The sequence below is a fragment of the Monodelphis domestica genome, chromosome 4 (assembly GCF_027887165.1).
Source record: "Monodelphis domestica isolate mMonDom1 chromosome 4, mMonDom1.pri, whole genome shotgun sequence".
Taxonomy (NCBI): domain Eukaryota; kingdom Metazoa; phylum Chordata; class Mammalia; order Didelphimorphia; family Didelphidae; genus Monodelphis; species Monodelphis domestica.
In genome coordinates, this window is record NC_077230.1 from 5,575,520 (window position 1) to 5,602,439 (window position 26,920).

The following is a 26,920-nucleotide window of genomic DNA, read 5'->3' on the forward strand; positions in this document are numbered from 1 at the left end:
TAGAGTGGGGCAGCTGGGTGGCTCAGTGAATTGAGAGCTGGGTTTAGAGACAGGAGTCCCAGGTTCAAATCTGGCCTTAGATACTTCCTAGCTGTATGACCCTGGGCAAGTCACTTAACCCCCATTGCCTAACCCTTACCTCTCTTTTGCTTTGGAACCACAATACACAGTATTGATTCTAAGATGGAAGGGGAGGGTTTACATTTTTTTAAGGTAACAGAAAGGGCTTTTGCTATTAGGTTAGAATATCAAGTAGAATAAATGTCACTTTAATATGTAGGCTTCATTGTTTTTAATTTTCCCACCGCTGAAATGAAACTGCTGCTTTTATACAGAGAACAGAGAAAGTTTGACTTGTGTATACAGCATTTTAATAAACATTGGACAATCCAAATGACCAGAAAAGGTTTGCCTGCTAGAAAACACAAAGGAACAAGTTGTGGTATAGGACGGCAATGGAAACTATTGAGCTTCAAGGAATGCTGGGTAGGATGAACACCAAAAAGCCTAGGAAGACATATGAAGGGAGCAAATGAGGAGGATGTTCTCCACCATCCCAGCAGTGATGTACGATGCTCAGCTGTGAAGCACTTGCACTATTGTCAGCCATACAAGGATCCAAACAACTCCAGGAAGCTCTTGACCAAAAGAGGCTCCGCAGCTCTCGAGTCTGGACGCAGATGGAAGCTCACCGTTTTCACTTCATCTCCAGGAGCTCTTTTCCTATGTAAGTGATATGTGGCTTCTCTCACAACATGACAAACTTGGAAATATGCATTGCACGATAGCATGTGTATAGTATATTCTCTGCCCTCTTGGGGAGAGGAGAGGAGAGGAAGGGAAGAATACGGATCACTGAATGCCATAAAACAATGATTAACCATTTGATCAACACATAATCAGGAAGGAAAAAGTACAAAGAGCGGCAGGATTGACACTTATAGGTTATAATGGTATTCAAGCAGAATGAGCGGAGAACTATGCATCCTTCACAGAGTACATGGGCAAAAATAGGGAGAGGTGGCAATATGTACTAGAAGAGGGACTATGCACACGAATGAAGTTACGGCTTCATTGGATATTTGAAGAATAAATAAATAGAACACGAGGAAACTATCAGGGCAGACTGTTTCTATTGACATCAACAGGTATGAAACTTTTTATCCATTTTTCAAATTTTGATATTCGAACATACACCCCAGGACGCTTAGGCAATGCACACTGGTGTCCAAATGAGGTAACACCAGCAAGGAGCCATCTCTCATCTTCTTGGCACATTAATGGTCCACCAGAATCTCCCTAGCAAATGAAATGGAAATAAAGTTACGCGGGTGGTAGCTATATTTAGTTTTACATTTTCAGAAAACAAAAATTGAAGTTTACAAAAACAATGAATTCTTAGCACATTTGGCAGAAACAACACATTCTGTTACTGCTGCTCTGGAATAAACCTCAGAGCTATTTGTTCCTACAGCTTTCTGAAACAGGTAATGACGATGATGAAATGATAACGATAACTCCAATTTCTATGGCCCTTTACAATGGGAAAATTGTTTTCCTCACAACCACTCTTCCCCTGGTACTATAGTTTCCATTTCAGATCTTCAGGATAGCTGTGATTTCATCAGTATGGGTAAGGATTATTGCTAAGTTACACATTTATTTTGAAAAATTATTCAGATCATTGTATTCAGTAGAATTGGCTTCTGTTGAAATACTTACAAGCCAATGAAGTATTGAAACATCTTAAAAAAAGATCCAATATTAAATTATCGTGTATACGTGACATCAACTCGAGTATCGTTTCTCCTAGAAAGTAGCTTGTATTTGGCTGGTAGCTTCTCATCAGCCAAATCTCCATTTCTTTGAATACGAAGGGTATGACTGGTTTGTTCTTAAACGGTGCCCTTCCCTAACCATAAGTGGAGAGAGAATCCAGAGAGGTCACCAGCAGAGCTGGGCACGTCTGGGTCACAACATTTGGAGCTTTGCCCAGTGAGATGCAGTATCTCTACTATGCTTTGAGTAAGCTTCATTTCACTTGGCCATTGGATCAAGTCTAGTCCATTCAAGGATAATAAAACATGACAGTGGCTTCAGGAAAAGAATCCTTAGGAGCTGCTATGCCCAGCTCCTGGCTATTCTCTATTTACCTGCATGTGTGCCTGTTTTCCAACAGGAATTCTTTTTAGGCAACTGAACCCCGAGGCCACAATCCTTAACCGTCTGATAGTCTGAGGTTCAGGAATTCAGGCTTGCCTCAAAGGGTAGGGATTTAACTCAGTAGCAAAAAAAAGGAAAATGACGTGGCATTCAGTGCCTCTTTGCTTTGATGCTATTTCCTTCTGGATAGTAAAGAAGCACAATGCAGCTACGGACTCCATAACTGGAAGTCGTGCTTTTCAATATTTACCTTACAGGAATCAACTCCTCCTTCTTCGTAGCCTCCACAGATCATATTCTCCGTAATATTATATTCGGGCATCTGTTGTTGGCATTGCTCATTTGACAGAAGAGGGATCTGGGCTTCCTGCAGTATGGCAGCAGTAGGACCTGAACAATGGCAGAATATATCCAAGTCAGTGAAGTGATCAAGATGCATTGCGCAAGGAGCCCCCATCTGCCTCATTATCCCCCATATTCACTTTCCTTACAGAGTGCTGGCCAACGGTGTATAGAACGAAGCTACATCTCAAACATTTTCTTTAAGACACACAATAAAGCCTCGTAGCCCATCTGTGGATCCCGTCAAATGGATAATGACCAAGAATTTCTCTTCCTAAGGGTTAGGCGCCATGACGTAGAGATCGAGCTGGCGTTGGGGCACTTTCAGCGATTTTGGCAAGGCAAGAAAGAAGTCGTGTATTCACGTGTTCATGTTTTTAGAGGCTCCCAACAAAGACTTCAATTCACAACCACAAATGAATACTGTTGCAAAGCAGCTCTTCTTTAATCACCTGAAGAGGCACTTCTGGAGACCATCACTGAGCCTTTTAAAGGCTCTATGGAGCAGGTGTACGTTGTATGGAGGACAGCTTAGCCTACAACTAGATCACGCACAGGCTTAAAAGTAATCCGATTGTGCGCTATTTGATGGAAGAAAGAAAGAAAGAAAGCCCACGGCAAGAGCGTACTCCAGCCCCTTGGATAAAGGGATTCGTCAATAGGAAAAGAAAGCCGGCTCCAGGTGGGACTCAAAAGAAGCCGGAGGAGCAGGTGTCTGCCATTTCAGGGAAGTTACGGAAACAGCAATTCATATGAAGATTAGCACGGCTGCTGAATGACTGAATGCATCATTCTTAGATGCACTTGTGTCATTTTTGACCAGAAAACAGAACACAGATATTTATTTCCATTTAAATACAGAGTGAGCTTTCCATTTACTTCTAACATTTGGTCAGAGTGAGGGCAGAAAGAATTCTCCTTGGAGGGGTGTGTTGAGCCATTCAGTGTCGCCTGTTACAAAATCACAGCTAGATGTATAGACTATGATTATCAGAGAGGCCAATAAATCTCCTTGGCCGCTTGTAAGCAATTATTCTTCAATAATTGGTGGGAGAAAAAGCCAGCTTTTTAGGAAAAGGAACTTTGGAGATTACTTTTGTATGTATTTTTCAAATGTAAAAGTTTTCAATCCTGCTATTTATTAGAATTAGTAAATAAAAGTTAACTCTACGGAGGCAGCTATGTATGGGGCTCTGGGAGTTATTGAGTTGAAATCTGCCTTCAGACACTTTCTAACTATATGAACTTGGGCAAGTCACTTACCCCCCATCGTCCAGCCCTGATGGCTCTTCTTCCTTGGAATAGTATTGACTTTAAGATGGAAGGTAAGGGTTTAAAAAAAGCTCAGCTGTAAATATGTGACCTGGGACTCAAGACTGACATTTAGGTAAGATTCTTCTCATCCGCCGAGAGAACAACTACTTCATGCCGAATGTTTATTTGGGGGAGCCGGTGGGATTTTGGAAGCTGATCTGTGTGTTCTGGCTTTTGGCTTCAAGAGAGAACACATACATTGGTAGATTCTCTTCCAGGAAAAGTCCCTGGAGGGAGAGCAAAACCCTGGGCAGAAGCTGGCACATAGGGAGCTAGCACCCATAGCATGACCCTATTCTGAGCTCAACGAATGAAAAACATTTGATTTTTGTTTGCTTGAATAAGGACATTTATTCACTATTCAGTGTAAGTGATGGCATTTGTCTACCTGGAATTTGGTGAGGAGGAAGCTTTGGGTATATAGTTTCAGACACTCCATCCCCTGATTTCCTATTTTAAATCAGGGGATTTTTACCTTTTTTTGGGTAATATGTAATCTTTAAATTTATTTGTCTTATCTTTCTGGCTTCATTATAAATTATTCACCATCTTATACTTTCTGGTCCTGCCAGTCTCCTCCTCCTTCCATCTTTTCACTGCCTGAAAGATACTTCTTCCTCAGTTCTACCTCATAGAATCCCTCATTACCTTTGACACATAGATCAAGCCCCTTTTGCAATACAAAGCCTTTCCTTCATGCCTTCTTTCCATGTCCCTTGTAGATCTTGTTTGTACAGAGTTTTTACATGTTTTCTCTTCCACTAGATGGAGAGGTCTTTGAGAGGAGGGATAATTTTTTGCCATCTCTAGTTGCTTAGTGGGTCCCTTATAAATGCTTGTTGATTAATTGGTTAATCAGAGATGCCTAATGTTCTATGCACTTTAAGGAGTTTAGCAACAAAAAACTTCATTTAGAACAAATGATCGGGGTGGAGTCAGTATAGAGAGGGAAGTGAGCGTTTCTCCTGAGCTCTTCCAATCCAACCCTTTAAACAACTTTTTAAAAATTCCTCCAATCAAATTTTGAGCTGATTCGCTCCAACTAAGTCATAGTATCTCATTTTCCCAGTCTAGGACAGCTTAGGAAGAATGAAAGAGAGGTCTGGCTAGGGTAGGGTCTGGGTGGGAAGCCTCTAATAGAGTGGAGTGGGGCATAACAGGAGCAGCACCAAGAGCTGTCAGAGGACTAAACTCCTGGTCAGAAAGATATTACAGAAAACCTCTGTGTTAGAAGTGGGTGTAGGACTGGGTGCTATTTTGTAGCTTCTTCACCCATTCCCTAGATCTTGGTGCTAGGTCCTGGGCAGAGAATAGGTTATAGTATGTGGTTGAAAGGAAACAGAGGGCCCAACTGGGTAAGGATCAGATTATAGATCAGGAAAATAGTAACTAGAACTCCCTATATGATATCAGCTTTGAAGTACCAAAAACCTACAGATTCCCAAATCGAGACATAGAAATTCAGGCCAGTCATCCCTGTGCAAGAACAGAGCCTGGCTCTTACATAAAGTTCAAAGTCAAGAACTAAGCTGTAAAAAATGAGCAAACAACCACAAAAAAGAACCTCCTATAAAAAAAGCTTCTATGGAGATAGGGAAGTTCAAGACATAAACTCAGAAGAAGTCAATAATTTAAAAACTCTAACAAGCAATGTCTCAAAGAAAAATGCAGACTAGATGCAAGCCAAACAAGAATTACTAGAAGAGCTAAAGAGACTTTTAAAAGAGAAAAAAACAAAAACAAAAAACCCCAATGAGTTTAAAACAATTAAGCAAAGACTTGCCTTTATCCCTTTTATTAAAAAGCACATATACATATTTTGGTTATGAGCCTTTATCTTCTAGTCTCTTTCCATGAGGTTTGTGCGTTTTTTAACCTAAAACCAATAAGGAACTTTCTTGTACTCCAAGCTTTGATATGAATTGTTCCACCTTGAAAAATGAGTTGAACTAGCTCGAGAGAGTCAATTGTTAACTTTTCAATATGAGTACTTATACCTTAGAAATCAGGAAATGCTACAGATCAGGGTTTGTTTTATTGTTTAGTTGATATTCTAATAGAGAATTAAGAAAGAGGGAGAAAATGTTAAAAATGCTAATAATAACTTAGATGTTTATTATGGTACATGTTTTGCCTAGAGAGCTGGTTATTACAAAAATACCAGCATTAGCCTTGTGAAAGGTTACCAAATAAGCATTCTAGCCAGAGAGATTGTAATTAGACAGATAAGTAATCTTTGACTAAAAGGTTTTTCTTTAATGAGTTTTCAAGAGCTCCTTCAAAGTAATGGGAAGTGTGGAAAATTTCTTGCAAAGTCTTGCAGGACTTACAAAGGCAAATATTACCTTGTTTGGAAACCAGTCCATTATTCAGCTTTAATAGGCTCAATGGCGAGCCAATGTCAATCCTTAAATTCTGAATTAATTCTATACTTTGTAATAGAACTGTGGAATATGAGAGTTAGAAGAGACTTTGAGGATTATCTCAGTCCAAACCTTATTTTGGTACATGAGGAAATAGAGGCCAAGAAGGCAAAGATCAATTTATTGTTTTTAAAGAATAGAAAATATGATATCTGGTCTTTTCTATGGCATTTAATTACATCAAACTACCCTTATGAAAATGGCAGACACAGAAATGCTTTATTGTTAGAATGATTCTGATAGAGATATATAATTTACATTAATTAAAAAGTCATTATTTAATTTTGGTACTTTAGTGCCCTCAGCTATATTTAGATTTTGATCTGATTTCAAGACATCCTTATATATCCTTGAAATTTTAAATATATTTTTAAATGACTAAATAACTATAATAATAAATATTTTAAAATTATATGAAATTTAAGGATAATACTAAGTTAATACACGTAAAATATCACAATCATTTAAAGGTGAATGAAATCCTCACACCATTTTTAGGGAAAGTAATATGATATCACAACTGAAGAAAAGGTCATGAATCATTGCATATGAGTACATTATGAACATAATCTAGCATAATGATACTTTCATAATTTTCTAACTATGCACTAATAAAAATTTCTCCAAATCTGATCATTTACCTTCATATTTGATTGTACCCCAGCCAGCAATAAAACATTTCATTCCTGGAGGAAAGACTTGAATTGCTTCAGGTAAACAAATGGGTTGTATGTAGTCTGTCAAAATAATGAAAGAACAAATTATGTGTTTAGTTCAAATTTTCACACAGTCTTCAGAGGCCAATTATTTCCAATTTAATGGAAAGAACTTTTGATTTTGCCCCTTCACACCAGAATAATTTAAAGTAATGAATCTCAAAGTTGGAAATCTGGATTTAGATGTCGTCTGGTCCCCTTGCAAAGCACTTCCACCACCCCCCTTGCTTCTAGACAATGTAATCAGTTTATGTGTAGGCGGCAATATGATGGAATTGCAGGAAATAAGCTTGCAAGGGGAAGCCTAAAAGTCATGCCCAAACCAGGTCAAAGACCAAAGGAGCATCATTTACAAATTGTATTAGATCCAATTTTCATACCCAAAATTCATATCCTGGTAACATGTGCTAAATCAGCAGATGTCATCTAGGGGCTGCTGTCAGGGTCTTTTGGGCTCTCAGACAAATCCCAGACATCCATATTAAGACCAGCAGAGCACCAAGTAGAGTTGCTCATTTTGAGATGATTCAGATATATTAATTTTCAAGTTTCACTCACAATTTCAAAATGATTTGGATGTTAATAAGGTAACCCCAAGGTAGCACAGATGACATTTAGTCTGTTTTCAAAAAAAAACCTATAAATATGAGAGCTTGCTTCTTGAGCGCTCCCAGGACCAATCCTGAGACTCATCCCTGGCCCATCCTCTTCCTCACAGTCTGCCTTCATGACCCCTCCCCCTGAACCTATTGTTTTTGGTCTCTATCTTTACGTGCTTTTCCTTGTGTGCCCAATGAAAAGATGAGTCTGTGTGTCTCCACTTCCACATCCTGGTCTTTCCTGGTGAGGATCCCCAAATGAGTTGTGTCTGCCCTCTTCATAATTTCAGACATGAATAATCCACTCACTCTCCATCCTTGAAAGAGGTCTGTCTCCAGCATAACTGAGAAGGGCTTCTTCAGCTTTTCTTACAGAACATCAGCGGGAAAACTCACCACCTCACAAAATGGCAGATTTTAAGGTGAGGTAGTGCCAATGGCTGGGAAATGTTCATAATGAAGATTGGATTCCTCCACCAGAATGTGATATCCTGGAGGGGAGGGACCATGTCTGCCTCTCTTTTTGTTCACAGAGTTTTCACATAATAAATGTTCATCGACTTGGCCAACTAGGGGATAGAGCGCTGAGCCTAGAGTCAGGAAGTCCCAAATTCAGATCTGGACTGACCTTTACTAGCTCTGTGACTTAGTCACTTGGCCTCTGTTTGCCTCCGTTTCCTTAACTGTAAAATAAAAATAATAACCTGTTTGCCTTAGTTCATCAACTGTAAAATGCACTGGAGAAGGAATGCCAAACCACACTCCTGTATCTTTGCCAATGAGATCATCATGACTTGGATACAACTGAAATGACTAAACAAAAATCACCTCAGAGGGTTGTTGTGAGGCTCAAATGAGATATTTGTAATGTTCCTATCATTGCTCCTGGCAGAGAGCAAGTGTTATACAAACACAACTTATTATTATTATTTACTGACTCATACCAGAAGATAGTTATATCACCCCTCCCATCACTTCACTTCCAGTCTTCTCTTCTTCAAGATAAAGATTTGCAATTCTTTCAATATGTAGTTCCTAATGGAGATGCCCTGGAAAGGATATTGCATTTGGAATCAGAGGATCAGGGTAAGAATCCCAACTTTCTCTGATTAATTTGTCGATGACCTTTGAGAAGTCACTTAACCTCCCTGCGACTCAGTTTCCTCATCTATAAAATAGTGGGGTTGGACTTGATAAGATCTAATGTCCTTTGCAGTTCAAAATTTGAGATTCTGTGGCATGGTCTCAAAATCCTTTCTTCTTCCTTAGGATACTCATCACTTCATTATAAAACATGGTGCTCAAAATTGAGCATGATCTATGGTCTGCGAAGAGAAGACTCCATTGGGACTCCCATGCTAGGACTGAACACTTTGCCTCTTCATGTGCTGGCCTTGTGGATAGCTGCAGCCCTCTTTTGATTAAACTTGGGCTTGTGGGCCAGTAAAACTAGAATTGTGTCAGATGCACTGTTGTCCAGTCATCATTTGCCCATCTTCTGCTTAGAAAGTTGATGTTTTCAATCCAAGTTTAAGAACATCATTTCTATTCCCTATTCTATTATTCTATTCTAGTCCACTGTATGCTATTCCTTATTCTGTTACTTGTTTTATTCGATTTTAGATATATTTTTGGATCTGAATTCTGTGATTCCTCATATTAGACATTCCTCCAAGCTTTGTGTCAAGATGACAATCGGTCTTGAACACAGTGATCGATATCAGTCTTGGATCCACAGTAGAGGCGATCCAAAGAGTCTGACCATTAATACTTGCCCATATTTCTCCCACAAGAACGTCATGAAAGACATCAAATATTTATAAAATTAGGTCTCTTATGCCTGTAACATTTCCTTGATACTTTAAAGAATGATGTCTGTTGCTATAAAAGAAGTTACCCATCGAAACTCTAGCCAACGCAGATATAAAACTGACTAGATCCCAAACTACCCTAAAAAAGGATAAGGTTTGCACGTTTCAATTGCACGTGAGAAGGATAGTGAGACGATGCACTTGCTCCAGGGCAGAGTCATTTATTGTCAACCCTGGCCAGGCATCTCTATCAAATTCCCAAAGGAATGTGAGAAGCAAAACTGATGGAATTGAAAGGAATCATTCCCAGACAATAGAGAGTGGCTGACTGAATGCAGGAGCTTTTTATTTAGGTAGAATTTGTCTATCTGAGAGTCAAGCCTTTCCCATTTCTGGCCTGGAGGTAACAAATAACCTCCAATGGAAGCTGTGAGGGAGATAAGAGAAAAGAAAAGTCCTGCCAATGGTGAGCTATTGAGCATTGCTACCCAGATAGGGAAAGAGCTGAAAACTCCAGCCTGGGCTTGAAACTTCATTTAAAGACATCCTATCCCTATCTGGGACTAGACAGTGGCTGGTGGTGGAACCAAAGGGCAGCTCCCTATCAAAGACTGAGCCCAGGAGACCAGCAGATCCATCAGTCCAGCGGAGATGCTTCATTCTGTGAAAAGACACGCACGGAAGCAACGGACTTCTCCAGACTGGTGGCAGCGGCCAAAGAGCAGAACAAACGACCAGGGAGCCTAATAGCAACCAAGCCTAGTGAGGAAAGAGGGTAGCTTGGCTGAGTCTTAACTTTTACTCTCCGTGCCTTTCTGTGACTAGCAGAGGTCAGTCTTTAGACTTTACCGAAATGACCCAAACTCTATCCTGGATACCCGAGCTAGACATAAAGGGTTATCATAGTAAAGTAGAAGGACAGGGAAGATTCTACCTACCACACTTACGGATAGGAGAGGAATCGATGTCAACAAGGGATGGGAAGCATTGTGAAATGCAAAATGGATGATTTTGATTACATTCAATTGAAAAGTTTTTGCATATATAAAACAAATGCAGCCAAGATTGGACGGAAAGCAGAAAATGAGAAAAAATTGTTTCTAGATGGCCTCTCTGATAGAGATTTCATATCTAAAATATAGAGAGAACTTAAAATTCACAAGAATAAGAGCTATAGCATAATTGATAAATGGAGAAAAGATAGAAATAGCAATTTTCAGATGAAGAAACCCAAACCATACACATAGGTACATGAAAAAATGCTCTAAATCCATTCTGGTTAAAGAAATACAAACCAAAACAATTCTGAGCCCAAAACCATCCATCAGACTGGCTAAAATGACAAAAGGGCAAAATGACACTTGTGGAAATGAATATAGAAAAATAGAGACACTCATACATTGTTGGTGGAACTGTGAACTGATCCAGCCATTTTGGAGAGCAATTTGGAATTATACCCAAATTGTTAAAAACTGTGTGTATCCTTAGAGTCAGCAATGCCATGGCTGTATGTGCTTCCCAAGGAGATTGGGGAGAGAGGAAAACAACCGATATGTTTCAACGATATTTATAGCAGCTCTCTTTCTGGTGGCAAAGAATTGGAAACTGAGGATGCCCATCAGCTGGTGAACAGTTGAACAAACTGTGGAATGTGATTATGACAGAATACTCCTGTGCCTTAAGAAACAATGAACAATTGACTTTTTAAAAACTTGGAAAGAACTACATGAGATATTGGATGGTGAAACAAGGAGAACCAGGAGAATGTTATGCATAGTTAAAGAATTAATCCTAGAAGAATAATGTGTGAATGTTACCCCCAGAAAGTGAACAGAAAAGTGAGGCTTAATTTATTTATTTATTAAATGGAAGACTTAATTTATATGTACATGTTAGCCACCTTGAGGATAGCTTTTGAGATGCAGGGAGGTGGGGGAGGGGGTGGGACACTAGTGGGTAGGGTCTATTATGTAGATATAAAGAAAATGAAGCTAAACTTATTGGAGACTTATGATTTCATCTGTGTACTAACTTCTTTTTCTTCGTATATCCAAATGCTTTTCCCATTTGGTTTTGTAAAATTTGGAATAAATAAAAAAATACAAGAGTTAATATAACATGTTAAAAGGAAGTCCGTATGCAGCCACAGGGATCCTCACATCAGCAGATGAATGGCCCTTTTTTTTTTATTTGATACCACTTTTGTAGAAAATCTTAAATGTCAATTAAGTAATTTTTATTTTGTCCTGTCAGAAGCCTCTGATGATTTTCGAAGAAGGAATATGATCAGTCCTGTGCTGTAAGAAGATTAATTAAAGCTATTCATAATTCCATTTGGAAAGGCAAGGACTAGAGATTGAAGGGCCAGTTCGGAGGCTATCACAAGGCAGAGGTGATAATAGCATTGTGAGTATAGAGAGTTGGAAGAGATGTGGAGTTAGACACAAAAAGAACTTGGCAATAGGGGGGATGTTTGTTCACAATGAATGAAAGTGTCCTCTAAAAGCCACCGATCAGGAAAATAATGAAGATCTTAACACAGGTAAAACATCAAATGGAAGGAATGCAATAAAAGGGCATTGGGGGAATTATATGGCTTGTGAAGGATCTATAGCCTTCTTGCTCACCATCTTGAGCAAATCCTTTTTTTAATTTGATAAATTCTATTTAATTAATTGATTTCTAATATTTTCCCATAGTTACATGATTCATGTTCTTTCCCTCCTCTCCTCCCACCCCCCTCCCATAGCCAACGAGCAGTTCCACTGGGTTTTACATGTGTCATTTGAGCAAATCCTTCTAAATATCTATGGACACCTATTTATTTCCCTATAAAATGGGAACAATGCTTTTTTTAATCAAATAAAACCAAAATTAGAATGTGAAAAAACAAGACAAATTTATCATAATTCTAAGATTTTTTTAGATGCTCCTTTAAAACCATGAATTCATATTAACTGATCTTAACATTACTCTTATTATTTCCAGGTGATTCCCTAATACTCATATGAGGAATCAAGACTTTTGTGGAATGTCTTCTAATTTCAACCAATAGGTTATATATGATAAACTGTATATTCAGAGTGTTTCCCATAAATCATCAGCACTATAAGTTAGGTAGTCAACCTATTATTTCCATTTTGCAGATGAGAAAACTGAGGCTCTGTGATATCAAGTAATCAAGTTTCCTAACTCCAAGTTCAATGCTCTTTCTCTTATGCCACATTGCTACCCTCAGTCAATGCTTATTTAAAATTAAATCTTGAATTCTACATATTTTGAAAAGTCACCACAGCCTGAAAATACTCCAGTACTTTTTGCCAATTACATAGCCACATGCTTAGTTTGTGCTTTTGGTATTTTGAATTAACATAGAGACCCAGGATTTTTACATGTTAACTTCTGTAAAGGTTCTAATATAGCTAGAGCTAGGTAAAACATGTAAGATGATCTGATTCTTTCCTTTTTTGTGTTTTGCTTGCTTGATTTCACTGCTATATATTTAGCTCTATTTGATCACTTTTTGGAAAATTAGCATCAGGTACCTTCATCAAACTAGTCAAATTATTTTGTGTGGTTTTTTAACCAGTCACATTTGTCATGTGTCTAAGATTAATTTCCATATTTTTGAAACAAAAATAATTAATTTTGATAAATTGTTTAAATTAATCCAAATAAATTCGATTTGCACAATGGCTTACATAGTCATACACAATGATTTATTTCCTTTTACCTGTGTAATTCACTTTGAATTCAAGATGCATCAAAGCAATGTCACTGTCCTTTGTTCGTTTATTGTAATGTGGATTTATGATAATTTGATCAATCAGCCGAATTTCTGTTTGAGGATTTGTCAGATTCAATGTAGTGTGAAGGCCTAGGATGGCTTTCCACGGAGATGTTATTAAATTCCTCCTAGAAGGTAAAATAATAAAAAAACCAAAAAAAGTTCAATTATAGTCCATCTTGCTTCAGGCATCCCTTTACACTGCTATCCAAAGATCTCCATTTATCAATATTTTAAAACTTCATTTGGTTCTCTTAAATACCTTCTAGCTTCTGAATGTCCCCATTATTACAGACTTCCACTTCTTTCAACAAGCAGTGTGAGCCCCAGGTTCAAAGGATTTGGAGATGGCAGCCGTAGCAATGAGTCGAAAAGAACCAGGAAAATGAGGCATTTGTAAATCCCTGATGGCAAGTTTGGGTATTTACAATTGCATGATATTAATAACTTGTGAATAGTCTAGCGTGTTACACCTTGAATATGCTTAAGAATTCCTAATGGTATTGTTCATGGATAGTTTCATGACAAATAATCAACAGTGGACTTTTAGAATTAAGAAATATAGAGTTATTTACATCATAAACACAAGGACTCATTAGAATGGATGAGTCGATGATCATTGACAAGGAAGGAAAGCACAATCAGTCAGTTCTTATTTCATTCTATTTTCTGTGTAGCATGTCACTTTTGCATTGCAAAGACAAAATAAAAATGATTAAACGGGAGTTAATACCCAAGATAAGTAAGGAGCTAAGAGTGTCTTTAGTGAATTCAAGTCATTTTAGGTTCTGAAAGAACTGTCAGATATGATGGTGGAACCATGACAATGGTGGTCTTAGAAATATCAAAAGATTATTGAAGAGCAAATGACTTAAAGGGGGGGAAAAGAACAGTCTGGAAAGTATAGAATAGTGAACTTAAGTTTGACTCTTAGGGAAATTCTAGAAAAGATCATTAAAGTCATGGTTGGTAAACTTCTAGAAAAGGAAGCACGTATTAGAAAGAACCAACATGGCTTCACCAAGAACAAGTCACGCCATATTAAACTAACTTTCTTTTTGGATACGATTATAGAAGTAGAAGATGAGAAAAATGTAAATAGAGTATACCTAGATTTAAAAGTTTTTAAAAATAAAATATCTCCTATTATTCTCCTACAGAAGACTGAGAGCCATAGGATTCAGAATTAGCTGGATAGTTGGACTGAAAGACTAGTTGTTGATAGGTAGGAGTTCTCTGATGGAGAACCCCAGGATTATGTACTTGCCCTGTGTTTTATCAGTGACTTGGATAAAGGTATACATAGTCTGATCATGAAATATATAGAAGAATATAGAACACTCTGGTTGACAGTCAGAACCCCAAAGTATTTTGACAGGCCAGAGATTTAGACTAAAACTAACAATATAAAATTTGGTTCAAAAAAATCAATTCCACATTCCAAATCTCCTATCAGGTGGGGGAAGAATAAATATACAGAAGTCGTTCTGAAAGAGATTTGGGGATGTTCGTTGACTAAAACTCAATATGAGCCAGCAATTTCAGAAACTGAACACAGTCGTAAAGTGCATTGGGAAGGAAATAGTTCCTAGAAATAAGAATGTGATCATTCCACTGCATTTTCCCCTTGTCAGACAATTTTTAGGGCATTGTGTTCAACTCTGGGTACCATAGTTTCAGAAAGGCCTTGATGAAAAGAAGAGGCAACCAGAATGATGAAGGGACTTGAGTTCGAGAGATAGATTGAAGGAATCAGCACATTAGCCAAGAAAAAAGAATGAGGGAGGAGAGCAGAGATGACAGCTATATTCAAGTATTGAAGGACTGCTACATGGAGAAGGATTTGTTCTGTTTGGCCCCAGAGGGCAGAATCAGGAGCAGTATGCAAAGAAGCACATTTAGGTTAATGTCAAGAAATAAACTGTCAAAATGTGAAGTCACTGTGGGTTTCCTACTCCCTGGAGGTGGTCAAGCAGACATAGACGACCTCTTTATAATAGAAGTTCTTTCATCAATTGGATATAGAAGATGAATACTGAGGTTCCTTTCAACCATCAAATTCTATGATTCATAAATTAGGAAGAATAAATGATCTGGGAAATAGTGAAGAGTTTCAACCTAGTTGGATGGCACAACTAAAACATGCATGAGGATATTTCATCTAGGCACATCCATGAGTATTTATCTTGCAAAATTTCTAACAGCTTAATGTCACCTTTTATTTTTTATTTATTTTTTTAAAACCTTCACCTTTTGTCTTGGAACCAATACTGTGTATTGGCTCTAAGACAGAAGAGTGGAAAGGGCTAGGCAATGGGGTCACACAGCTGGGATGGTCAGATTTGAACCTAGGACCTCCCATCTCTAGGCCTGGCTCTCCATCCACTGAGCTACCCAGCTGCCCCCAAATGTCATCTTTCAAAAGAATACCAAACTGTGACTACTTTGTTATGTCAATCTGGCAGAGTACTCTTTTCAAATTTATATATCCATGTTATGGATAGAAGTATTTCATAATTTAAAATTTACTATTATATGCAAAGTATACACACACATATAATTTTTCATTGAAGGCAGCTTGCCAGAAAATATCATACTCAAGTATGTCGTTTCTATTAGATCATTTTGTATGTTTTTGTTATCACTGTTTTCAGTGTCTACGAGATGACTTCTACATAGTCACAATATGTCCATATAGATATATAAATCTCAAACTTACCCATATACACAATGTGCTGCTGAGACTAGCCACTCGTTGCTAATAAGAGAAGCACCACAGACATGGCGTCCATTGAAAAACAGAGAAACCATCCAGGGCCATGCCCCTTCCTTGGCATTATTCCCACCAACAATTTTTGGGTTGATTTCTTGAGCTACTAGTTGTTTCCCACAAGCTATTAAAAATAAAATAGGATAAAAGAAACGGGCAATATAGTGCAATTGCTTGAGCTTCCTTTAATAAATATTTAATTATTAAAACATTCTGGTAGATGATATAAACTGAATTAAAGCTTTGAAAAAACTCGAATCAATTACTTACGTTTATGATTGCAGTGTAAGTGAATCAGCGAATCGTTAAAACATTTTTCACTGCAACAGAAGAAGAGTTATTACATTTCAAAATTTTGAACTAGGAGTAGATGCATACAAGTTTTAAAAGTAAAACACATTCATCTTCATCTTTTTTCTTATAGACATGATTACATTGTGTAAATGTTTCTACAATGCAATATAACCAACATGATCAAACTCATTTATTCTATAAAAATATTCTTGAATGTCAAAATAACCAATCAAGATGAAAAGCATCCCTGAGAACCCTCCAGGGCCTTCGCATCACCATATTTTCCCACCACCAAAAAGTCCCATCACCATGTCTTTCCGTCACCAAGACTCTTCCATCACTACAGTCTCTCCATCACTAGGGCCATTCCATCGCCTTCCTCCCTCTCTCAATAAAACTTGCTCCCTAGCCATGGAAATTCCTGAGCTCTCAATTCTTTGGAAAAGACATGCATTTCCCTCTCCCCCATCAACAAGAGGGAAATCAACAGTATCAAAGTCTACAGAGAAGTAAAAAGGATAAAAAAGGACAAAAAGACATTAGAGTTGGCTATGAGGAGGTCACTAGTAACTTTGGAGAGAGAAGGCATCAATTGGATAATGAGGTGAAGAGCCAGACTTCAGAGAGTTAAGAAAAGAATGAAAGGAAAAGACGTAGAAGAAGCAGTTGTAAATGACTTTGCTAGAGGTTAGCCATGAGAGAGAGGAGAGTTGGAGGATGATCAGGATAGGATGTCACGTCAGGGTTAGGGCTTTTTTTCAGCATATGGGTATTGGGTGTAGGCGAGGAAAACATCCAATAGATGGAGAGAGATTGAAGATGAGTGAGAGAATAATGGAAGATGGGGCAATCTGACCCAAAGAGGATGGAATGGGATCACCTGGGCATGAAGTAAGGTCAGATATGGGGTGAGGAGGCATCTGAGTGGTCTGGGATGATGACGATAAGGGGTTATTCGGGAGGGATGGGGAAGTGTGAGGAGGGATTGAAAGGTTTGGAGTAGGAAATTGTCAGAATAGAGGAGTAGAAGACTTCCCCCACTCCCTAACCCCACCAAACGTCTCAGGATAGATCTAGAAAATGCACTAGATCTAATCCTGAAGGGAAATACAAGACAAAGCTATAGTGAGTCTTTATTCTAGTTCATGTGTGCATGGGGAGACAGAGTAGTCTGCAGACCCTCGGGGTGAGGTCTAGCCAGGAGCATCTGTGAAAAGTATTCCAGGATACTGAGAGGGTCTGAGCCTGAGTGCAGGAAGTGGTCCTTAACCCATCAGTGTCCTCAGATCCATACTTTGGCACCCCGACTATAAAAGTACCAACCGACAGCTTTGTTGCCAGTTCCGGGTCATTGATCCAGGGCAGAATGACAAGGGGTGTCTGTGGGATGACCACAGGTCACCTCTTTGAATTCTGCCTCCAGGTGGTGCTCTTGAGTAAGGAGCACCCAAGCTGGGTGCTAAGAAAGAGACAGGCTCAGAAAGAAGAAGCAGTAGCTCTGAAGCCTACAGAGGAATAACCAGGGCAAGAATTCCAGACCAAAGGGGAGTCTGCCTTTCTTTTACTTTGAAATAACAGTTTCCCAGCTGGTTGCTAGTGGTCAAATCAAGAAGCAATCTACTGTTGAACAGACTCAAATGCAGATCAGGAACTTTCAGAGCTCAGGCCAGGGACAACAGTCAGACTTTACCAGGGACCAGATCACTTCAGGAGTGCTGAAAGCTTGCAAGGGCCAGCCTGAATTGTTCCTGAGATTCTAGAAAAACTCAACACTCAGTATCTAAGAAAGCAGTAACAAGAGAAGCCAGACCTTCCTTCTATAAGCCCTCAGGACCTGAGCATCAGAAGTCAGAGAATAGGTTGGAAGAATAAGCAAACAACAACAAAAATAATCCAGCTATAAAATATTACATTGACAGGAATGCTCAAGATATGAATACAGAAGAGAATAACTCTAAAACATCTCTCAAGCGATCTCAGAAAAAATGAGGCAAAAATTCAAAAAGAATCCTTGAAAGAAAAAAGTTTTACAATCTTTTTATAAATGAAATAAGAATTCTACAAGGGAAAAAGTAGGAAAAGAAATAAGAAATATGGAAGAAAAATTGGAAAGGAAATTAATGAATTGACATATATGAGAGGTATAAATCTTACCTAAGCAACAGACTCTAAAAATTAAAATAGGCCAAGTGAAGCCAATGATGCCAGAAGGCAATAAGAAATACTAAAACAAAATTAAAAGTTTGAAAAAGTAGGGATGGAGTCAGACAGCAAACAGTGAAGGGGTAGTAATAGAAACAAGACCCTCATACTCTAAAGTCTTATACTTCTCACCAGTTAACACAGGTTAAACATCAACTGCAAAACCTGTGGTTTCAGCATTAGTCAAGCATGAATTAAAAATTGATCACTTATCCATTCTGTGTACTAGATCTCTAATAGTTTATACTGGGCATCAGCTCTGTGGCTAAATGGTTTTATTAATTACTCATATCATTTTATATTTAATATAGAACTGTAAGATGTAATTAATTACCTATAGTGTTACTCCAATGTACCCCATTATTCTCCCCCCCCCCAATATTCTCATTTCAGAAGAGCAATGAGACTTCACCCACATTGACAAATCATGACAAGGTGAACAATGGGGGAACATGGAACACGCACTCTGGCATTCCAGAAAAATTACCCAAACCTGCACATGCTCCTTATGACATACATGTCAACCCCAACACACTTTCACCCGAAATTGGCCACAAGTCAAACTTTCTCTGTTCTCTGTATAAAAGCAGCAGTCCCTGGAGGTCACAGTGAGTATGAAGAACAAGGTTATGACTTGAAAGTCAGAGGAAAGATGGAATGATAAAAATTATAATCAAAGAAATGATTTTCAAAGTTCATGAAGATGGAAGCAGAACATTTGTGGGTAACGACAAGATCAAGGGCTCAACTGTGTGTGGTTGAAAAAGAGTAGAAAAGTAGGTAGCTGGAAATGGATAAACTGTGGAAATGGGAAGTTAGAATTTTTGATGGAATGTACATCTATATCTTGAGTTTACTAATATAAGGGCAGGATTTGAGGAGAAAGGAAAGACTGAGCCAGATACTGAATTCATCGAGGAAGAAGGCTGGGGGTAGACCAGACACAAAGCAAGGACCCACAATTCACTGAGAAGGTGGCATGAGAAGATCTTCTGTAACACTTATAGAGTACTTTGTCATGATCAAAGACAAATCCTTGAAGCCAGAAGATGGAAGTTTGGATCAAGGCTGATATAGTGCACCCTGGGAAGACTCAGAAAGGAACACTCACTCAGGAGAGCTGGAAGGGGGATTGAGGAAGGAGCAAAGGCAAAGGGGACAGGCAGAGAGGCTTAATCCAGGGCTCTCTAGGAAGTCCCAAGGTCCAAAGGCAGAAGCCAAAGTGGAGTAGAGGGCGACAAAGAGTTATCACAGGCTCCTGCTACCTGCATTAGGCTGAGCAGCACACTCTGGGGAATTGCAGAGGTGAAGACAGAGTTCAGTGGTTTAAGTTTGTGTGTATATATGCATTCCTGTAGGAAAGTCTTTTAAGCAGACACCTAGGGTGGTAAAACGAGCAGATCCACCAGCTGGTTGGGGATTAGATTTATGCTGTTAATATATTTTTATTACTGTATTTATTGAATTCCATGGCATAGTTCCTAGCATACAGTATGAGATTAATAAATATTTGACAATGGGTTGGTTGAGACCATCAAGCAGGGCCAATGACTCATTACTCTGAGTTGGAAAAGTGACTAGATCTAACAAGAGTCATTTGAATAGTTATTAGATCCTTTGGGTGTCAATTCTGAAGATAATGAGGAACTCACCTTGGAACATAGTTTTATGAGCTAGCGAGTAAGTCTGAGAGGAGGAAATTTGCTTTCACTGACCCAGATCATGAGAATTAAGGACAAAACTGTATAAGTAGAAGAGCTGATTTATTCATCGACTGACGTTGAGGATTAGAAAGCTGGAGAGCTGCATTACGAAAGTCTCTGCCTAGGCACCAACTTCTCATATGCCGTATGTTGGAGTCGAGAAGTATATTCTACAAGACTTCAAGCCATTTCCGTTGTCTTGGTAGTGAACTAGTGTAACATGAAAACCAAGACTAAGAAAAAGATAATTTGCATCAGGGAGTTTTAGGGAATGAATATTTGGATTAAACTGTAAGAAAGAACCATTTAAACTGTGACTTATTCACTTGTTTACATCTGATACTGAACCTCCTTTACCAACACTTCTGGTTTTATGTTCATCTATAGTAACCCCCTTTCAGAATGACCTAGGAGTGGTTCTTCATGATCCGGAGAATGAAAGCTGCAAAGAAAAACTGTGTTCCTTTTCCTGCTGTTTAGTCTGACCTGGAGGAACATTCAGAAAGCTAAGAGGAATGGTGATAACTTAAAACGTAAAAGGAGCTCCAAAGAGCTAAAAATTTCACATAGAATTGGTGAAAAAGTAATGATTTAAGGTATAAAAGATTACCAGATACCAAAGTTTTCCCAGACATATGATGCTTCTGCTGTGTGGCCCTCAAAAGGCCCCAAACTTTGGAGGATAGCAGGAAAAGCTTATTATTAAATTATTATTATTATTAAAGCTTATTATTAGAGAGCCAATGAGTAACCTGTAGTCATTTGAGGTCTCATCCATCCTAAATTAAGAACATCACCACCATCCTCTGATTTTGGATTTGGATGTGCTCTTGACCTTAACTTGAAAATTTGTACCCTCTTCCTTGCATATTGGGTGACGGAGAGAAGAGCCTGGATAGCCTGGCCAACCTTGGTCTTTTGTCTTGGCATTTCTCCTTTGACACTCTGCCACCCTGATGAAGGACTTCGGCAATAATTTGTCAATTGATCTCCCTGCCTTAAGTCTCATCCCACTTCATTCCATTTTCCACTCATCTGCAAAATTGATTTCCCTAAAATACGAGTCTGCCCATGTCATGCCCTACCCAATTAACCAGTGGCTCCCCATCACTTCCAGGAACAACGATAAAATGCCCGTTTTGGTATTTCCAATTCCTTCACGACCTAGCTCCCTCCTACCTTCCCAGGCTTCTTTCACATGACACTCTGCAGGTACTCAATGGTCCAGTGACACTGGCCTTCTTGCTGGTCTTTTCATTAGATGCCATCTTCAGATTCAGGGAATCTAATCCATGCCTGGAATTCTATCTCTCCTCATTTCTATCTTTTGGCTTCCTTCAAATCATTCCACCTTCCACAGAAAGTCCTTCTTGTTCTTCCTTAATTCTAATGTCTCCTCTCCCAGATAATAGATGATATTCAGTTTATTGTATAATTTGTGTTTATTTTTTCCCATGTTGCCTTACCCATTAGACTATGAATACAATTCCTGATTGGAGGAGCTCTTTGGCCTCTTTTTGAATTTCCAGCAATTAGCACAGTGTCTGGCACATAAAGAGCATCTAAATGCTTGTTGACTGACAGATTTTAATTATGGTCACAGTAGCTGGGCTCTACCACCTTTCCTGGGTCCTGGGGATGCTCCTAGAGAGTTGGGGTGAAGGGCTCTACAGCTGCACTAGTTCACTGTTGCCTGAGATGGGAGAGTTGTAAGGAGTAGGGGCAGTGTAGAGCCTCTGTAACAGACTCTAGCCTTGACACAGCAATTGGGAGGCTAGCCCACCCCATTGACACAGACCTAAGGTGACACCCAGCAGTTATTCTTCCTAGATTCTGACCACCTCCAATAATGCCCAGGCAGACTTCAGGCCTTTCAGAGCTCATCCCAGGGGAGCAGTCATCCAAGAAACCTTTTCAGTACCACTGAGTCACACTCACTCACCAATAGGGACCCTACGATGGGGGACTCAAGAATGAAACGAGCATTTCAGCAATAGTCATTTTATCCCAGACCTCATTATCTTCATTTAGGACAAATTTGTATCTCCATTGAGGCAAGGAGCACATTTCTACAACTTACCTGGGCATCATGATTATGCTGCCATTAGAGCTCATACTTAGTTTGACAAATGGTCCACCACGGGATGAAAAAAACTGTGATGATGTATTCACATTCCTGTGAAAAATAAAACACATAATCTAGTCACAAATTAATTCCCTTGAATGGTGAATGAACACTGACCAAGAAGCACCTCTGGGACAACGAGGTGGCTCAATGGATAGAGTGCCAAGCCTAGATCTAGGTTTAAATCTGGCCTCAGACACTTATTAGATGTGTGACTGCAGGCAAGTCACTTAACCCCAGTCATCTAGCCCATATCAGTCTTCTACCTTGGAACCAACACTAGCATCAATTCCAAGCCAGAAGCTAAAGATTAAAAAATAAAATAAAAAAGAAAGTTCTCTGGTAATAAAAATGATTTTTCATTTAAGAGAAAGTATTTCATATTTTTAATTTCTTGAATAAAATCTGTTCCAATAACTCATCAGAGCATGGAGTTGGCCCGAGATTTTCAAACTATGCCAGTTCCCACTACAAAAGCTATTTTGGATTTGGGCGTAGTCTCCTGCGGAATTGTGAGAGTCTAGCTCCACCAAATAGCTCCACCACATTCAGAGAAGCTCCTCACCATTCATCTGACTCCTAAATAAGGGCTCTTTTCCTCTTCTTCTTTTGCTTCTTTTCCTCTTCTCTCCTTTCCCCCTTTCTTTTCTTTTCTTGTCTTTTGCCACAATCATTCATTATGTGGTTTTATGCTGAATGGAGAAGTTGGATCATTCACACGGATGAGAAGACACAAAAGATCTTGAAACATCCAGCTCCTTCTAGAGTTGACGTCTATAGAAGGGTCTGAGTTTCTCAGCACACGAATGATCTGTGCATGCTGTCCTTAACAGTGACTGACATGCTGGCAGTTCTACATTGATCGCCTTTGTGGTGGGATGAGAAGTAGAAAGCATCACTCGTACCACGAAAACCAAATTTTGACTTCCAATAGCAGTGGTCCGTGGAAGCGATTTCCAGGTTTCCAACTTGCAAGCATTGATTCCTTTGATGCTGGCTGTGGGTGCTGGCCTGGCAGTCGATCCCTTGGGTAAGGGACTGCTCCTGTTCCCAGGGCAAATGACCTCATTCTCCTGAGCTTTCTCCAGTGGTTGCTGAGGGAGGGTAATGGTGGAGGTGTTGGCACATGCTTTCTCCTTCTCAGAGTGCTTTGCTGCTTCCGACTTTTAAAAAGGATCTAACTGGATTCAAATCCATTTTTGTTTCTGAATAATTAAACAAATAAGCATTTATTAAGTACTTCCTGTATGTCAGGCACTATGCTAATCTTGGAGAATATGAAGATAAAAATGAAAGTTTCAACCCTAAAGGAACTTACATTTTGTTTGGAGACAAAAATTATGAATATGAGTAGATGGGAAACAAGTACAAGTAATTTTCAGGGGTGGGGAAAGAAGAAATCGAGAAACGTTTTTAAAGGTGTGCTAGAGATTTTTGAAAGGCAAGGAGTACATTCCAGGTGGAGTTTAGCCTACATTTGTTTATTTTATTTCTTCTTTTTTAGGTTATTCAGTATAAAACGAATTCATTTTATATAATCCTTTAGGTAGTATATGTAACTAGAAAGTTAGAAATGCTGGTCCACTTGTTAATGGCCAATGATAGCTAAGGAATACGTTAGCTTATTGGCTTCCCTACCTTCCACTGTAAAACTTCTCGTGTCAAGGACACGTCTTTGCTACCCCCGGATTCTGAATGAAGATAACAGAAGGAATCATCGAGCCAATTGTAAACACAGGACTAGTGTTTGCCTTTTAGGAATGGATGCCATTAGTAGGGTCCTCAGATTTTACAACTCAAAGAAACAACTTTTTATATTTTTAAGTTTCTCCTATATAATGTCAATGTCTTTCCCTACAATCTTGTGACGGTGGACTCGAATTTATCAACTGTCAGCTAATATATTTTGTGGATTCTGTCAATCATTGCTTTGTACCAACTGTCAAAATCCTATCAAAACAACTTTGAATATCCACAAGAAGTCTTTCATCCAGACTGGGAAAGGTGAGGGACCATCACAATGAAATCCGTTTTTTTCACCTCAGAATTATGGCCCAGAGATTTCTTTATTTCTTGCTCAGGCATGGGGATTACCAGTGTAAAGGCGTCAGAGATGATGTCATTATTTCTACTTTGAAATGCTTCCCATGAGTCTTTCTGTGAAAAGCCACCCAAGTCGGGATGCTTATTCCAGTTTTGTTTTGATTCAGAGATACACTTAAATATCTCAGGCACAACTTGTTTCTTGATTCACAACTTAGGAGCGTGTCTTGAACACACAGTAGTTATTTTCAATGCCAAGTTTCCTGCTAGTAGGGTTTTCTGTAAAGATTTGTAGTTTAATTTTCTGTCGTGGTAGAAGCCAGGAAGAAACAATGTCATTTAGAAGAGTGACAAGTCTCGAATGTCTACAGCAGATCGGTTCAGATAAGAGTTCTGCCCACTTACCTGCCTATTACGGTGATATTCACACTAACATTCAGAGGAAGGAAGACTTTCCATTCTTGGATGAAGATGCAGACTATGATTTGGTCCTAATATGGTTTACTGTTCTAGTGAAAGGATGGAGAATCCAAAGAGAAAGGCCAACGATAGACTTATTCCTAGAAGGACAGCAACACGGCACTGGCACCGATAAAAGAAAGAACTAGGATAGGACAGGAGGAACAGGAAAGAATCAAGAGGGTGCTTTCTTTCATAGCACTCCTTGAGGTGCCACCACGTAAACGAAGGCTATTGGAAATTGCAGATCATTTAGTAACATACCTAAAGAGAAAATGCCAGGGGGCTTCCCAGCTTGGACCCGACAGTTATTGTTTTTGCTATCTGGATAACTATATTCGAATACAACTCGGTTCCTTTTGAAGTCCCATTTCTTTTACTGCATGCATTTGGAAACAGCATTCTCCAAAGGAATTCCTCGTCTTCAGCAAATTGTCAAAGGAGCCCATGATACAAATTTGTCCAGAACTGACAATCAGGAAGAGAAGGACACGATGCAGACTGCGCGTGGAGCACTGACGCCTTGAGTTCAGGGCCACCATAACGGTCCATGACATTGTGGAGCATGTTACAGGTTCCCATACTTCATTTTCCCCTTAATAACGCAGAGGAACGGCGAGGACAAACATTTGAAACTCCCAAACCCGCGATCAGTAGCAGCAGTGAAGACCGTTACTCACCCCAGTCCTAAGGAGCGGCAAACCTCATCTGAAAGTTGGTCGTTCCAGTTCTCTGCACACGCCGTGTGCCAGGCATTCTGAATCCTGAACTGTACCAAGCCGTCGACACTCAGGGTGCCATTGAAGAGCTGAACTAGAGGAGAAGAGACCCGGGGTCAGAACGGCAGCCAATGACGTCCCCTACTAGCACCAGGACACGGACAAGCATGTATAAACTATTGCTTGGCCATCTGACCTGGGTGTGGGATGGGGCTGGAGGAGGAAACCCAAAGCCGGGGCTTCCACTCTCTCAGTAGAATCTAAAACGGAAACGGGGGAAACGGGACGGAGGACCTGAAACAAATGACTAAACCTGATGAACAAAAGCCATTAAATGGCGCAAAGAGAATCTGAATTTCTAAAAGAGGCAGAATGGAAATTCTGGGATGGCCTTCAGCATTCTGATAAATCTTTCTTCACAGGAGCTCCGGCTTCGGCTCTTCCCTTGAAACTTCTTGGTCCTCTCTCAACTGAGGCGCTGCCTCCACAAACAATCTTAGATTGCCTGAGCAGCGTAAGGAATGCTCCGTCCCAGGAAATATTGTAGCTCCTCGGTATTATGGTCTGTCTTAAATTGGATTTGTTACATGACTGTTGGGAGGACCTGAGCATAGCACGATAATGAAGGATTATCTCCACAAAAATAAAGATACGAAACCAATTTTAAAAAGTCACTAAACCATTGTCTACCTCAGTTTCTTCATGTGTAAAATGGGAATAATAATATCATCTACCTTCCTGGGTTGTTATGGAAATCAGATGAGATAATACTTGTTAAAGGCACTCAGCTCTGTGTTCGGCACATAGTAAGTGCTATATAGATGTCCATCATCATTATAAGATTTTATTACAGATTCTTATAAAATGCTTTCCTTCCCCTCACCCAAATAAACATACATACCGCAATTTGTTTCATCTGAACCATCAGTACAATGTTGATAATTATCACAGAGATTAACCAATGGAATGCAGTCTCCATTCACACACTGAAATTCATTTTGCTTACAGAGTTCTATGAGAAAAAAATAGTCAATAATTTTATCTTAAAACTATGTAGGAAAAATATAAAAAAATACAAAATGATCTTTTGTAATTTTAAAATCAGAACTTTGCTACAGAACACAGACTTGGATCAATGATGGATATGGACTGAACCAATATAATGATTTGGAAGAGTCATGAAATAAATTTCTGGAAGAATATAACTGGCTATTTTTTTGGTTATCAATCATTTTGCTATACATGGCTTTCTCATGAACTATAAAACCAAACCTTCTTGTCTTCTCTTCTCCCTGCAATGACACAAAAGTCTTTGTTGCTAAATGTGGATGTTTACAGAACCTGGAGAATTTCAGGGATTCTCCCTTGTTTGGCCTGATGAACAGCCCTCTTTGCTTTAGAGAAACTACTATACTTAGCTAAAATAAGTAGATAACTCTTACCTATTGCT

General features: G+C 39.1%; 1 protein-coding gene across 1 annotated transcript in view; it reads right to left on the reverse strand.

Annotated features, from left to right (window-relative positions):
- Window positions 1–348: 348 nt before the first annotated feature.
- Window positions 349–26,920, reverse strand: part of TMPRSS15 (transmembrane serine protease 15) — a 140,900-nt gene continuing 114,328 nt past the window's right edge. The window contains exons 17-25 of the mRNA XM_056825876.1: window positions 26,372–26,482; window positions 25,432–25,564; window positions 22,205–22,300; window positions 16,196–16,245; window positions 15,875–16,049; window positions 13,102–13,283; window positions 6,884–6,979; window positions 2,414–2,553; window positions 349–1,299 (exon numbers count right to left, since the gene is read on the reverse strand). Of these exons, the coding sequence (XP_056681854.1) occupies window positions 1,117–1,299; window positions 2,414–2,553; window positions 6,884–6,979; window positions 13,102–13,283; window positions 15,875–16,049; window positions 16,196–16,245; window positions 22,205–22,300; window positions 25,432–25,564; window positions 26,372–26,482 (1,166 nt within the window). The 3' untranslated portion in view covers window positions 349–1,116. The remainder of the gene's footprint in view (window positions 1,300–2,413; window positions 2,554–6,883; window positions 6,980–13,101; window positions 13,284–15,874; window positions 16,050–16,195; window positions 16,246–22,204; window positions 22,301–25,431; window positions 25,565–26,371; window positions 26,483–26,920) is intronic.